At 39.4% G+C, this 16,792-nt stretch overlaps 1 protein-coding gene across 4 annotated transcripts in view; it reads right to left on the reverse strand.

Moving 5' to 3' along the window:
• Window positions 1–3,507: 3,507 nt before the first annotated feature.
• The window catches only part of LOC129763455 (nuclear pore complex protein Nup153), a 54,649-nt gene continuing 41,364 nt past the window's right edge, over window positions 3,508–16,792 (reverse strand). For 2 of the 4 annotated variants that reach the window (XM_055762529.1, XM_055762527.1), the window contains one exon: window positions 3,508–10,264. In XM_055762529.1, coding sequence (XP_055618504.1) covers window positions 9,701–10,264 — 564 coding nt within the window. In that variant the 3' untranslated portion in view covers window positions 3,508–9,700. The remainder of the gene's footprint in view (window positions 10,265–16,792) is intronic. The other 2 variants (XM_055762531.1, XM_055762530.1) reach the window with 1 other exon arrangement.

Raw genomic sequence — 16,792 nt, forward strand, 5'->3', positions numbered from 1 at the left:
CGAAGTCGTACTTCGGTCGTTTTGAGTTTTTGTTTCTTACAGACATTGTTAGCGATTTCAGTGCAATTCAACGAGTGATAACAACAATAACCTGTCTTTAGAACGAAATGCTGATATTTGGATTACTGTTTAATAGTTAGTTTCAGATTCTCATCGTGCAACGTAATATGTCCAATGTGCAAACACGGCAGTCAAAACGTCCAATGTAACATTTTTCGTTCCTAGGCTTCAAATTTAAGCTCAAATCACGGAACAACAGTAACGATTGGTTTTTCAGAGTTATTCTACTAGTAGTGGTGAAAGTAGTGATAGAGATCGATACCTTTCAAGACAATTCGCGGATTAATGTTCGAGTCTTCAACTTCGTTTTTCTCGAGTTGACGAAAATGTTACATTGGACCTTTTCAAAAGTTACGCGCGAATTGTCTTCGAATTCATTGTCTTGGTTTGTCTAATTTAGGGTGTTTTCACGCAACTAGTAAATTACAAATCGATTTTTCTACATGAAAATCACATGTAATCAAGACGAGTTTGGATTTGTTGGAAAGCCCTAAGTCTCTAGTTTCTAATTATACCGTAAGGCGTTGAAATTATTCGAATTTTTATGTTTTTTAACGATTTTCCCAAAGAGAAATTATGATCATGGCTTGTTCACCTCAGATCATGGTTTGTCCGAAAAATGATCATGGTTTTTCCAGTTTTAGAAATCATTATTTTTGAATGAAAAAAATCGAATTTAAAAGTAGATCATACTTTCGACTGGACAAACCAAAATCATTTACCTTACTGTGATAATGATTCGATGTATTCATATTTTGATTTTTTATTATTCGATACAAAATTACTCGATTAAAATTGCAGATATTCGATTATTTGAATTAATCGAACGATTAACCGACGTCTCTATACAGGGTGACGCAAAAGTAACGAAGGAGTGAAATGGGTGAAGTTCAGAACAGGTCTTAGCTAGTGATCTCCGATTCTTGAAAATTAATCGTTCATCAGCTAATAGAATACTTTTCAGCAGTTTGTTACTCGATACGATTAATCGCCCCAAATAATCGATTAAACGATTAATCGTTGCACTGAGAGAAATAATTAGTTAGACTAATATTTCTCATTTGCTGGAAAGCCATCTGGAATCAAAAAAGTGTTCATTCCGTCTGAAAATCAATTATAATTTTTTACGCTCCCCTAAAACTCGTAAACGAAGTTCAATGCCGTCAATGCGAATTAGGGGAGCGTAAAAAATAATAATTGATTTTCAAGCGGAATGAACACTTTTTTGATTTGGAATGAAAAATAATGATTGAATTTTAGGATAAAACTGCAGCGTCCGTACGTTTTTTTTTCTCTGGGATCGATTAATCGACGTAAATTATTCGTTCGCTTCGATTATTGGTTGCGCAGTATTCGTACGAATAATAATCGATTTCTGTAGGAAATATTCGATTGATCTATTAATCGAACGATTATCGGGGATCACTAGTCTTGGCCTTCATGAAGCGTCATAATCCGCCTTATTCTACGCGGCGAATGACGTGAGATGGCTCAAGTGACTGCATTCCCGTAGGCGAATGGCGTGACTATAGTTCGTCATTAGGTGAGATTTGAAGTCGAGTCCTCATTTGTTTTCGACTCAAGCGTCGAATTGGTTAATTGGCTAAAAAGTAAAGTGGCTTTCAGAATAAAGTAGGAAACTTTGCAATCTCACGTCGCAAGGCCAATGTCTTTCTCAAACTCGTGACTGTTTAAGCCCAAATTAAAGTTGTAGTTTTCTACTACATAAAACTGGATTCCCTGCCTTAAGCTGTGATATTCGCTACGGCTTGTGTACCATACCTTGACGCTATAATTTTTATATACTTTATTATTCTTTTTTGTCAATTGTTTTATTTTTACTAAACAAAATCTGCTCCTGTTTCATATCTTATTTTTCTTCTCATGTTCTCACACAGTAGTTGTTTTTTGTTTGCTTTATTTTTTTCTTCATTTATCCTTCTCATTTTCTGCTTAATTTATCATAAGGTCATTAAAATAACAATAAACATCTTTCTTATTATTTCTGCTCTCTCCAGGTTTAATTTCCTTCTTCTTCTTTCTTCTTTCTCGCGCCTATCCATTACCATTACTTTCGATCCAATGATTTGAATCACCACCCGCCCGTTTTTCGGGGCTTCTTCATATGTAGAAAGTAATGTCGAAAAAAAACTAGTTTACATTTGCCGTGTGCCGTGGAAATCGAACGCAGAACATTTGCAGCATCATTGTATTGTGATCGCGCGGGGAGGGAGGGAAAAGGAACGTGTGTGAAGTTGCTTCGAAAATGTTGTCCCGCAATTATGTTCGATTCCCAACGACGCTTGGCTGGGTTAAATTAGATTTTAAAAAATATTTTCTAACAAAAGTTCAATAAATATACATCTCTCTCAAGTTGTCAAGTCTTAAATCAAATTCAAGAGACCCACAACACAACTGAGTGTGATAACGAATTTGTTAACAAATACCACCAAAGCCTAGTGTGGGTGGACAAAGAAAAATGGTGGGCCTGATTACGAACGTCACTTCACGGTGAAAAGGGAATAAAATGCATACGAATTGCACACAATTCATTTCGTTTTCATCGTGAAGTGACGTTCGTGATCAGGCCCGGTGTATCAATTGTGGACAGGAGGCAGCGAACTCTCAGACCTTCAGAACAGGAGTATTGTGTTTGTTGATGATGTGTGAAGCAGCGCAAATGGTTTAGGTCTCATCGCACGATTCACGCCTTAACTGCTTTATATATTAATTACTCGACGTTAGCTTTAGCTGCGGGCTTTGATCAATGTATTGTTGTTTGTTTGTTGTTGTGTTGATGTTGTTATATTATAGATAGCATTGAGGTGTCTTTAATTCATTGTATTTCTCTCTGTCTATTATCATGAACTATAATAGAATTTCAATTTCTCAGCGCGCGATGCGTGCTCGCGTAGGCAGAAAGGAGAATTGAACTGCACTTCTCGGGGTTTCTTCGCCTGCGATAATGTTCCTTCAACCGTTTTTTTTATTCTAAATAAACTAGTACTATCTTTATACACAATAATTCCTCAATTGTACAACTTCTTTTTTGTTCTCTACAAGGGGAACCACCCATTGCTCTTCCCATCCACTACCACCCCGGTGGCTATAGGCGCCGAAAAGTGAAAATAGTTTTTTTTGGATTCGTCCAATGGTATGTGTATATGTATATGCTTGTGTGTGTTTGAGTATGTGCTGGTATGTGTTAGTACAAAAATTGCTGTGCATAAAAATTAACAATGAATGTGTGTGTGTTTGTTCGCTTCATTCGATAGCTAGGCTTAGTGTGTGCGGGATATCCCTTAAGTTCCCGTGACTGCGCACTTGGGGTGTGGTGATGGGAAGTTTCGATAACCAGTATAAGATTTAGTTCCATTACCCATTTTTCTCTTTTAAGTGTCAATTCTCCTTTCGTGGATAACCCTGTCCCGCGCACATGATTAGATATTGATTTTTTTTGTTTGCTTTGTTTACTTTTATCTTTTTACTATAAAGAGTAGTAGTTTATCTTAATAGTTAACTTCCCTAAAGAAAACGCGCGCCTAGGGGAAGGACCGGAACGGTGAGCGGTTTGTGTGCTTTTGTGGGAATATGCGCAATGATCAAAAAATTGAATGGCAACAAACACTTGTGCCCAGTGAAGTTTGCCAGGGGGAGTCACGAGATCACTAATTTAACGAGTAACTTATTAAATTTGAACAGTGGTTTTTCACACTCAATAATCTGTGGAGCTAGTTTAACAACTTAACTTCTATTGTGGTTAATTTTCTTCGTGAGCGCAGTGTTTCCACGAAGCTGGCTGTGGTTTCTAGTCCAAATTGATTTCGCGTGATGAAAACATCTCAATTCACTAAGCCAGTGGTGGCTAGGTATAGACATTGTGCGGTCCGCATTAGAATTTTCATTATAGCCACGGAACGCAATGATTTTTTCTCACTACTTTTCAGAATGAATTGTTAAATATACAGGAACTTTTTTTTATTCACTTTTTATTTTAACATAGAAAGCATCCAGTTCTGTAAAATTTATAACTCGAGAACAAAATGAGCTTGAGCTTGAGCTTGGGTAGACTGTACAATTCGTAGTTGCTCTCCGTGATTGACCTGAACCAACCAAATTGCACAAAGAACACACAGAATGACGCTTGGGACTAGCAAATCATTCTCGTTGTGCAATTTTCGGTGATTCGAGCTTTAAATGGTCAATAACGACGCCGGCCACGTCCTTACAGTCACCAGGGGAAGGGAAGGAATGTATGATATTCGCCGCCCGAAGGCCAGAAGGGTCGCCTCTATAGCGTGGTTCCCTAGCGCTTATCATGGAAGGGATAGTTGTTAGTGGGAATGGTTAAAAAAATCAGGATTCACTGCGGTAAGTGATGTGATTATCTAAGCGCAAACTCTTGATCACTCGACGAAATGGAATTCCGAAAATCATCCATTAGTTTTGAGTTATCCAACGCGTGCATTCACTATATAAATCCAATCGCGACAAAGGAGAGCTATCCTTGAGCAATCTGAGAAGGTCCGAGAGGGCTTGTCTAAAATTAATCGGAGCAACGGTATCTTATTCAACGCGTGTACCCCTTATATAACTTCAATCACGGCGAAAGAGGTCTATCTTTAGGCAACCTGAGAAGGTCACAGGGAGAACTCTTCTAAAATTGGTCGGATTTCAACGCGCGTACTCCTTATATGAATACAATTGTGACGACAGACAGTCATCTCCGGGAAATCTGAAAGTCACCGAGAACCCGTCCCAAAAAAACAGGAGCGGCGACCCATCTGCCATTCAACGCGCACTCCCCGCACACATCCAATCGTGGGGAAGATGGACCATCCCTGGGTAATCAAAGAAGGACAGACACACTAAATTTAAAAATTGAATATCCAAAGCATCGACAAATTGAAGAATGAAAGGACCCAACAACAGAAGAATCAAAAATTGAAGAACTAAGGAACCAAGAAACCAAAGCCACTCAAATCCAACTACCCTCCCAAATACAACAGACAACCAAGACAAACACGGAAACAGAACCGCACCCCCCAAAACACGACAGTGAAAGACATCACTAGACAACCAAAAGGACCAAAAGCCCCCCGATCTCCCGGAAATGCACAAGGGCACACAACAAACCAACGGACAGTCTCCGGGCCACACCCAACCCCCGCACCGCACGGACTTAACAGTTAAGTTCTTTATTTCCACAATCCGCGCAACACGAAAACCGAGTGCAATCCAAAAACCATCCGTTGGCCCACTGTACATCTGTATGCACCCCCAAAAGACCGAAAAACCACCAATCCCTCCGGCCATACAGCGACATCCCTCACAATCGTGCCCTGAAAAACACCGCTCCACCTCCATGACCATCCCAACCATCCGCTGCACTTGAGAAAATAACCGCGTGTGTATACACTAGTACTAGATCAAGCCCTCAACTAGACCTGAGCAGTGTCGGCTCTCCAACTCCCCAACTCCCACTCAACCCCCACTCTTCAACCCATTAACTCTCCAACCACTCAACCCCTAAACACCACATATCATCGGTCCCTCCCAAAACACCCAAAGACAGTCCTCCCCTCCCTCGACCAGACACATTCAAAGAGCACGCACTAAGCAACAGAAAAACCATCGCCTCTACCTATAGAAGACGAGTTCCCTCGGCGGCCCCCAGGCCCCCCAAAGACAACCACCCGTTGTCACAATTGGATTAGTTAAAGTTATTAATACATTCAAGAATTAAAGAACTAATTTATCAAAGGATTAAAGAAGGAAGCATTAAAAATTTAAATAATTAAAGAAACACGACGTACATTACAATGACACACAAAATACCTGATCATAATCGAGTGAACATTGTCTTGTTTTGTTGCAGTGTGCACAAGATAACGCGGCGCGAAGATGAAACGTAAACGACATGCTCTCTTTCTTCTTTATAACGCCCGTCACTCACTCAGAGAACTGTGCAGCAACAAGCACATACACACTGATGTATCTACGAGTGTCCCGAAACAGGAGCAAACATGAAACGCGCGGAATGGAAAAAAATTTAGCACACCTGTCTTCAATTTCAAACAACTTCAGTTGCTCCCCAGAGAGATAATATATGAGAAAGAAGAAAGAGAGAACTTAGCTTGCACTGCTTTTCACTCAGCCATGCCGACGGTCCTACTATGGTGATACACACACTACGACATAGAAACTTCGAACTCGATATGAAGAAAAAAAACACACACTCACACCCATTCACGAAACATCGATTGAATAAAAATTTCGCTTTTACACGCGAAGATAAAAATGGCTTCGCTCGATTTATGGATTTATTTCCAATTTCACAACTTATCCATATTTCAGTGGAATGTAGTTCGGTCAGAACACTGGGTAATATAACACAAGACGTTATTATCATACACACTTGCACTAGAAACACCAGATGAAAAAAAGCTCAACGCAATCGTCGCAACACAATCGACGCGGCCACGCTTTTATATTTCAAAACAAATTTTCTCAGCCAAACACTCTTTTAAACCACAATTGTGCGTAACTTATTCAAGGAAAATCCACTGTATTCATCTTTTCGAAGCTTGAAAGCATAGTTTCCAATCGATACACCAAATACACCGACAAAACTTGAAGACGAAGACAGAGCACAAACAAGCACGTCTTGTTCGCACCGTCGTTCAACCCGAACTCTCTTCATAACTCGAGAACAAAATGAGATAAAAACCCAAAACGTTTAATGGAAGGTAAGGCAAATGATTTTGGTTTGTCCAGTCGAAAATATGATCATGGTTTGTCCACTTTTTTGAATGCACTAATTCAGCGCACCTGTGTCATATTAGGTATTCCAATGTAAATCATATAAATAAAATTGTCTTTTTCATGATTTACAGTAGTTTTATAGTATATTTTTGAGCCATCAGATGCCACCACCTCATTTGAGCCACCAGATGATTATTTGACACGTATTCAGACCTTTTCTGGATTATAACACTTACAAATATTGTAAACATCATGCTTGCACACCATTTGTATCAGATTTACATAGCTAAACCATGTAAATAACGCATATCGAAAGACCTCAATTCTGATTATGAGTTGTCCGATTCACTAATGTTTGTTTTGGTTTCTATGGCAACCGCCTAGCGCGCTGCAGTTTATTTATTGTGTCCTTCGCGCATAGCAAAAACAAAGTTTCTCTGTATTGAGTGTGAACAATTTTAAAATACCCAAGAAAAGGCAACATTCTGAAGAAAGCCTGAATTTAAAATGGATCAATATGATGACAGTAAATTCAAGCAATTATAAATGAAATATCTACTTGAAAATTCGAATTTTTCATTCTTAAATTGTGATTTTTAAAACCGTACAACCATGATCAGTTTTTGGACAAACCATGATCAGAGCTGGATAAACAATAATCATAATTTCTCTTTGAGGATATCTTTCTGCTGAGAGCAGTCGCGATTTCACTGACAGAATGATGGCTGATAATGTGAATACGGTATCACGATTTAATTGGACGTTCTTTAAATCATTTTTTGTTTGTTTCAATATAGAAACTCCTTAAATACAAACATACTCCAATACCGTTTCGATTTCACTCTAATTACTTTTCCTGAGCCATTTTATCTAAATCAGCTTGAATGTGAGAGATAGCGATGCGAAGCGTGTGTTCCAGTCACTGTCAGTGATTTTGTAACTTGACTTTGATTTCACTTCTTTCATAACTGAAACAATTGCTCACAAATATTTGGGGATTCGAACAAAGAAGTAATAGAATGAGTATGTTTTATTAGTTCTGGAAATCGCGCTTCTGGAACAAATCTGGAGTAGAAATCCAAGACATCATGGTTTTTAAATTGTCACGCAAGTCTGAGCCACACTGCGTTTCAATGAGTTCTATCTGCATGTTTTCAGTGGCAAGTACATCATCGAAACCTAATGAGGTATAGAAAATTGGAGAATTCATTCATATGCTTTGAAGTACTAAAATCTGCGAGGAAAATCAACATTTATCGACTGGGGTGCATCAACATTTTTCCTAGTTGTCGACACTGTTTGAACTTGGGTTTGTTTACGAGTGAAAAAAAAGAAAAAAGAAAAGCAGAAAAAAAACTTGGAACTCACGATGATCCAATGCGTGCGAGTTGATTGATGATTTGGACGATATCCTTCAAGACATCCTCGAATCACACATTCATAAGTAAAAGTCAATCTATCTCATCTCATCTATCACCACTGAATAAAATACATAGTCGATAGCTCGTTTTTCCAAAGTTTCAAACAAACAATTTTCGCTCCTAACTCCGCCAATTTTCCATCACAGGATGTGGCAACAAACTTGTCCATTTTTGACGCATGTTTCGACTCATATTTTCATTTCAGATTAAACCTTTACAACAGCAGCAGCTTCATTACAAATCAAATAAACCATTTTCAGATTTATGCACGTAAAAAGTATATTTCAGACAATTTTCTCTGGAATATAATTCTTTCGTCAGTCACTTTTCTTTTTTCCTAGTGCAGGCTTCCAATTTGCTTTAATTTACACAATACATGGCACAGCGATAAAAAAAAATGATTGCCAATAGACACTGAAATGGTGAATTAAAACTCGACTGCCCTCCAACAGCAAGAGCACAGAAAAATCGAATGCTTTTTTCCCAAATGTTCTCTCTCTTATGAACTCACGCGTACATACATCCCGTTCTCTCCCATAAAATTCATAAAACCACTGCACTAAGCGATACGATGTCGCTTACCCACGCTGCACTGTCAAGGTTGGGTTTCCCATTAATCATTTGCTCTGGTCTTCCAAACTTATGCACTGGGAGCAAGCCACTAACCAAATCATTCTCTCAACGCACATAAGGATCATAAGTTAATTGCTTTGTTTCACCACGTTCTCTGTCCTTCCCCTTTTTTCAGCGGCATATCTGATAATGTCTATACATTGGAGGATGCCTGAACAATATCTTGGGTATCATAAACGTTACCTCTCTCGCCAGTTTTATTCGTCATCAATTCCCGTCCGTACGTCTCGGGTCTGGTGTCGCGTCCATCTTCTTCCTGAATGCGCTAGCCGGAACAAAAAATGTACACACTACGCATTTGAAAATAATGAATAGAAAAAAAATCAAACAAAACCTTTATTCCATTTCTAGCTTGCTTGGATGAAGGGAGCATCCTTCACTTTAAAAACAGTGAAAAAGAAATGAACGAAAAAAATCTCAATCCTACTATCCCACACGCGAAATGCAGCAGAATCCATCTCTCTCTCAATGTATCTCACATTGATACTGTGTTTCTGTTCGTTTTGTGTCCATGGTCCAATGTGTGTTCGTGAATGTTTTCTGATTTGTATCATTAAAGCATCCTACAATCGTAGTATTTCATTGAAGCTTACATAGAATTTTGTTTGATAATTACAGCAATCCTTCTTCCCCGCGTATTTGTTTTTTTTTTCGTTCCATCTGCTCTCGAGCTGACCGCCATCCGATTTAGGAAGCGAAGAAAAGAAGTACAATTTCCTCAATCTACTCACTGTACAAAAAATAACACCTTTACTTTCCCTTCTTTTCCAGTAGATTCAACCCATACTGTGAATCAAACAAAAAAATCCATTCTCCCTCCCCTAGATGTGTTCCCCGTCCCCGTCCGAGGGCTTCTTCTGAGAACCGAGGATAGTAGTAGTAGTAGGGAACAACTGGTTCCCGTTCCCCACCTGCTGCTGCTGATGTTTGCGCTTCAACTCCGGTGAGACGTATCGGTAGCGGGATTTGTCATAGATGGGCGGTGGCGGCAACGACGTTGATGCCGTTGATTCGGTACCTGTCAGAGTCATTGTTCCTGTCCGATGATGTCCGCTTCTATTGTGGTTGGTTGTTCGGTTGTTGTCGTTGGTGATAGCGATAGTAGTAGTAATAGTACTAGTACTGTTGTGACTATTGTTGCCTTTAATGATGCTGCGGCTGTTGCTGCTGCCATTGCTACTATTGCTACTGCTATTCTGGCCGTTCTTTGTCCATACTAGGTTAGTGTGATTGGTACGAGTAGGTGGTCTTGCTGCAGTAGCAGAAGCTGCTGCTGTACGATAGCTTCGTCGCCCTTCTACCGTGGCGTTATACGTCTTGTGGCGCGGATTTTCCTGCGTTGGGGCTGCTGCTGTTGCTGGGCCTGGCCAAACGAGCTTGTGGCGCTGTTTTTGTTCGGATGAAAGAAAAGGAAACATAGAAAATAAAATTTGCTGACAAAGTTAATCGCGACAATCATATCTTAAAAGTCAAACGTTAAATAGTTAAGGGGTTCACTGAGTGAGTAGGAAACATGAACATTTTAAAAATCTATTCATGAGATATACTATACTTTGTAACCAACATTGGAATAAGCTTTCTGGATCAGAGACCAACAGAATCCTGGCACAAATGAATTGATTCCATTTTCATGAAATACACAAAAAAAATTGGAACAGACTTTTTAATGTGACATAGAGCAATTCTATTCGAAATCAGCCGAAAAAGAGCAAACTTCGACGCGAACCTTTTCGATTTGGTTGAAACTTAGTACACATGATGGAATCTACTTAAAATCACAGTTTTCATTATCATAGGGCTCGGCATAGTCATAGTCAACCGAGGATAGTCAGCTGACTATCTGACTGACTATATTCGTATTCAGTCGGAAATGACTTTTGGCTTCTTCACGCAGTTTCTCCGTCAAAACGACTAAACATTCAGTAGGGCGTTTAGTCACTTTCCTCCTCTACGACTCGACTATCTCATTTCATTCTTCCCAGTCAAATTGTCTTCATTACATTTTGAAGTGACTTCCCCCGAAACGAATTCGTTCCTCTCTCTCATGTACCACGTATGCATGTATCGATGTTTGAGTTCATCGTGGTTTGACATATACGTAAATTACTCACACGTATAAAATAGCGTGCAGTGTGTGTGCGCTATTTTGCACGTTGTTTACTAATACTAACGCGAGGAACTTTATAGCATACTATATTGCACGTTGTTTACTAATACTAACGCGAGGAACTTTATAGCATACTTGATAAATGTCTAAGTTCGATGGTTTGAGTTCACGATGAGTAGAGTATAACCATCCATTGATTGGGGTAACCAATTTTTTGCATCAGAAGTTTTCGTTCCTCTTTATATGGACGTAAAAATAAGATTGCGTACGCGGGTAACAATTTCGTTCCTAGGTGGGGTACAAATGTTGATTGAAGTCAGTTGAATGAAGAGGGAGATTTGTATTCATTGGTCGCGTCAATTAGAATAACCACTGACTGGACTAGTTCATCAGTAATCCTCGTTAGTCAACGCTAGTCAGTTCATTTTCTAGTCAATTCATTTTTGTGTTAACGGCGACTGTCGAAGCAGTTCTAGTCGAGGCGAAACTACTGTGAGTAAAGTCGGTCTTCATTTTTCACCTTCGAAGATTTCGGGCCCTAACCATATGACCAATTTGAATTACGACTGATTTTTAAAAAGGGCGTATTCAAAATAATTAATCTTTCGTTCAAAAAATCGTAACTCAAAATCCAGATGTCTGATTAAAATATGATGTTTGACAAAGTTGGAAAATAAATGAATTATTTATTAAAAAAAATAACATTTTAAGTGTGCTGCTGAAAAATCTTACTCAAAAATTGAATCGGTCGTAGTTTGTTGGACCCTAATGATTTGCTGAGTTTCATAGAAGGCGCGACTTCCGCCTTTGAATTTCACAAAGTTATTGTTGTCAGATGTTATCAACGAGCCAAGGTTGACAAATTTCTCTACCACCTCGAGCTCGTCGTCGTCGATCACAACACTACTACCATGAAGAATTCTGTTACGTTCAGTCCCTCCTGCTAGCATGTATTTAGTCTTAGCCGCATTGACTCCAAGCCCAATCAACCTGGCTTCGTGTTTCAGTCGGGTATTCAAATCCGCTACAGTCACATGTGTTCTTCCGATTACGTCCACGTCATCGGCGAAGCAGATAAACTCTCCGCATAACACCTTCCAGCGCCACGCTGAAGATCAGGCTGGAGAGTCAATCGCCTTGACGAAATCCCTGTGAGTCTCAAAGGCTTTCGACAGATCGCCTGAGATCCGTACACTGCACCACACACTGTTCATTGTTGTCTGAATCAGTCTAGTCAGCTCCATGGCTGTCGTCGGTCGATCGTATCATGACGCATAGGGACCTGATACTCGTATACTCACGTATACTCACGAATAAATACTCATTTCATTGACATACAAGACGTCCGCGAGTTTGCTTATTTGACCAGGCAAAACTGATTTGACTGACAATGGAGAAACGCTTAATTACGATGCATTAAAGCTCTAGGTAACATTTGAATAATGTTGAATATCGGTGGCCCGTAATCATGCCATTTCATCGTTGAATGTTCTGGAATATAAAGAAAATCCGGCAATTCTACCCCGACATTTTACTACGCTCGTGGTTTGATTTTCGTGAGCAAATTTACATTCTTTTGCTCGCCTTGCTTGTGATTTGAATTTTGCAAACAACCTTGCATGCGCTACCAGGGCTCGGCATATTCATAGTCAACCTTCGAAGATTTCGGGCCCTTTGTGCTACTATGAACTAAATTTTGACGTAGGACTGTCTTTCATTTCTATACCGGGGCGCAAGTGAAAAGTTTCGAAGACGAATGCGTTACGTCGGAGGTGCAAGGTTTTGACCGTTATTACTTGTTTGTCGGCGTGGTATGATAATCACTCAACATTCGTCTGTCTCAAATCTCTAAGAGTGATTACCCAACCAGCTTAGAAGTCTTGTTGCCGCAGTTTGCCGCGGTTGTGACTATTTTCAAAATTTAGGTAAAAATATAAGCTTTCAATTAAACACTGTCCGACGCTGCGAAAAACTGCGTGAATTGTCGTTTTAGTGAGAAAAGCGATAGCAAGTTTTTTTCACTATATTTTTTAATGTTCAAATTTTATCTAGGATCTAATTAAATCGAAATCATAACGAAAATTGACGAAAATTCTCGTATCACAGTAATCTGTGGAGGATGAAATATAAATTTGGGTGGCATTACAAAATTTATCATTGAAAAGTTATAAAAAAAGTGTGTGATTGAAAAAGGAATAGAAGTAGGGTAGAGTAGAAAAATATTTATGAAATCGAATTCATGAAGTTACAGTATGTCAAAAATCACTTAATATTTCCGGCTTTGCACTCTATCCCTCTATTTTTTTGTCGAATGTAGATACCAGCTATATTTAGAAAATCAAATTCAAAATAATTTCGTTGATTTTTATTATGGAGCCTTCAACCTCAGCGGTACCACACAATTCAACGCCGTGTAAGTTGTTTGTTCATGGTTTGATACATGTATTTTAATATTCTCTTTTAACCAAACCGGAAGACAAAAAAAAATGAAACAATAAAATATTGAAAATCACAAGAGAGCTAGAGAGATTTTTCATGCTGATAAGTAAAATGAATTCCAAATTTCACTCATGAAAATAGTCGAGAAAATACTAATCATGGTATAGTCAATCATCTTTTCATCTCCACAGATCCAACACATATTTTTAACAGGAGAGAAGTAGTTGTAAAAAACTTCTAGATGAAGTAATATTTCTATTAAAGGACACGGTTGAAGAATCAGGAAAAGATGATTATAAATCTGATGACAGTTCTGAAGGAGAAGCAAAAGATTATTTTTCCCATTAACTGTATGGTATTAATTTGTAATCTACAAAAGTATTTTATATCTTTAGCAGAATTTTTTTGATTTGAGGGATCGTCCATGAGCTACGTGATCTTTTTCAATGCCCTGTGAGTTTGCTTGTGCTCGAAGATCATAAAATTATATAGAAAAGTATGAAAAAAATACTGCTTAGAAGAGGGTTCCATAAAATCCCAAAAAATTGGATAACGTGCTTTATTATGGACGGCCCCAAATAAAAATAAAAAAATAAAAAAATTAAATGTTCGATTTCGTGTTCAGAATCCCGAAATTATGTGAATACCATGTTTTTTTCGCATTTAACGACACTTTTTTGCTTAGCCAGCCTTTGTATGGAGTCGCTCCACTGTGCATTGGTTTGTGACGGAGTTCAATATGGAACAGTTAGCTTTGTAAAAGGATGCACCGAAAAGAATATTCCTGGTTCGTCCACCAACGTTACCGAACACTTCGAGTGGATCCGTGCGGGAGCTCTTATGGGTGCTGAAATTTTGAAAAGACAACTCTTTTTTGCTTGTTCCTTTGGCCCCTTTGTCCCTTTGGTAGCCAATTATTCTTCTTTGAGAAACCAACACAATGCGGTGAGATTTCATCAAGAGGTCATTTTGGACGTTAATATTAGGCTGTCAAAAAAGTCCTGCGGTATTTTTTTTGAATTTTCATTTGTTCATAAAATTAGTTACAATCATCTGTTTTAAGTCAAATATGCGCCGTTTTGTTCGATGACTTGTTCCAACGAGATGCCAACTTCATAATACCCCTGTTATAGAAGCTCGCTTCCTTATTGGCAAAAAACTCGGATAGCCAATTTTCACAGGCCTCTTTTGTGGCTAACTTCTGACTACCTACCAAAAACAGGTGGTAGTCACTTGGTGCAAGGTCCGGACTATACGGCGGATGCAAAAGAACCTCCCTTCCGAGCTCCCGGAGCTTCTGGCGCGTCACCAAAGAAGTGTGTGGCGTGGCGTTGTCCTGATGGAAGACAATGCGGCCTCTGTTTATCAAAGATGGCCTATTCTTCATGAGTGCTACCTTCAAGCGGTCCAGTTGTTGGCAGTACAGGTCCGAATTGAGCGTTTGGCCATAGGGAAGCAGCTCATAATAGATTATTCCTTGACAATCCCACCAAACACACAGCAGAACCTTCCTGGCCGTTAATGAGGGCTTGGCCACCGTCTGAGCCGCTTCAGCGGGCTTCGACCGCGACCGTTTGCGCTTCACGTTGTCGTAAGTGACCCACTTTTCATCGCCAGTCACCATCCGCTTCAGAAACGGGTCGATTTCGTTGCGATTCAGCAGCGATTCACATGCGTCGATACGGTCAAAGATGTTTTTTTGCGTCAACGTGTGTGGCACCCATACATCGAGCTTCTTTGTGAATCCAAGCTTCTTCAAATGGTTAATAACGATTTGATGACTTATCCCCAGCTCTTGGCCGATGCTACGGCTGCTACTATGCCGGTCTTTCTCGGCTAATTCAGCGATTTTGTCACAATTTTCGACGACAGGCCTTCCGGAGCTTGGCGCATCTTCGACGACCTCTACACCAGAACGAAAACGTTGAAACCATCGTTGTGCGGTGGAAATGGAAACTGTATCGGGTCCATAAACTGCACAAATTTTATTGGCAGCTTGAGATGCATTTTTGCCTTTCTCATAGTAGTACTGTAAAATATGTCGGATTTTCTTTTTATTTTGCTCCATATTTGCGACACTATAACTCACGAACGACTTAACCAAACAAAACACTGTCAAGGCGCGCAAAAATACCTTTCCAACAAGCTAGAGTATGACTCGATACAATGAATACAACTAGAACTACGCGCTTACAACGACACCTCGCGGAAATACCGCAGGACTTTTTTGACAGCCTAATATCTATTTGGTGGCTGAACGAAGTGGTATGACAAACAATTCATTCGGAAGATAAAAACTATAAAAGTAATGTTTGTCACTTATTGACCCAAGGGTTCGTTTGAACAGATAAAAATTGTTCTTTAATCTAAATAAAAATTATGTACCAAAATGAAAATTCACTCAATCATCATTGTTGGATGGGGCAATTTTGCCTGCTCTGGTCAATCCCTTTTTTATTTTGCTACCACTCCAGTTTTCCGAATGGCCTTTCTCAAGACTGAGAATTTAGTTCAATTTTCCAATTTGACCTTTCTCAAATCTAGTGGCGAATGAATTAAGAAATTTCAAAGCCTCTATAATTCAAAGCATGATTATCATTATTCTAAGAGACGAATGAACTCTCAGAGTTTAAAGTCTCTCTAATTCAATACCTTCCTTCCTTCCATTATTCAAGTGACAGTTTCGCTCCAACTAGCGGACAGCTGTTTTTCTCGATACACCGCGTCGATTTTCATGCCGTCTGGAGAGTGCTTCTGTTTTTTGCACCACATCATTATTTTTTCATCATTTAAAATTTCGAAAACGAGAGCATTACGTTTGGAGTGTAAGGATTTAAACGTTGAAGAAGAGAAAAGATACTTCCATCAGCGAAAAGGGGATTTCGAAGCCGCTCTTCTTCCGTTGCCTCCTTCATCCATAAATATTATCCGGACGAAAATGTGATCTTTTGGCCGGACCTAACTTCCGCCATTACGCAAAGAAGTCGTTGGAGGTGATGAGCCGCTTGAAGATAGACGTTGTTTCGAAGTTCGTCAACCTTCCGAACGGCCGTCAACTGCGTCTGATAAAGATTTTTTGGGCATACGTGGAGCGGAGGCTCTACTCCAACAATTTCGTGGCGAAAACGGAGGAGGAACTAATAAATTAATCTAAGAACTGGAAAACATGCCAATGTTTTCTACAGCAATGGCGAAAGTTTCGGCCAACTGCCGGAATGCTGCCTGAAACGCGCTTTATCATCTTGGCTCAGGAAACACACCTCCTTCGGTCCCAGAATTGAAGCTAGCTGCTGAAGCATATAGAGGCGCGTAAATTTATTTAAAAATAAAAATGGAATTTGGTTACGTAACGATTACGACCACCCTT

The sequence above is a fragment of the Toxorhynchites rutilus genome, chromosome 1 (assembly GCF_029784135.1).
Source record: "Toxorhynchites rutilus septentrionalis strain SRP chromosome 1, ASM2978413v1, whole genome shotgun sequence".
Taxonomy (NCBI): domain Eukaryota; kingdom Metazoa; phylum Arthropoda; class Insecta; order Diptera; family Culicidae; genus Toxorhynchites; species Toxorhynchites rutilus.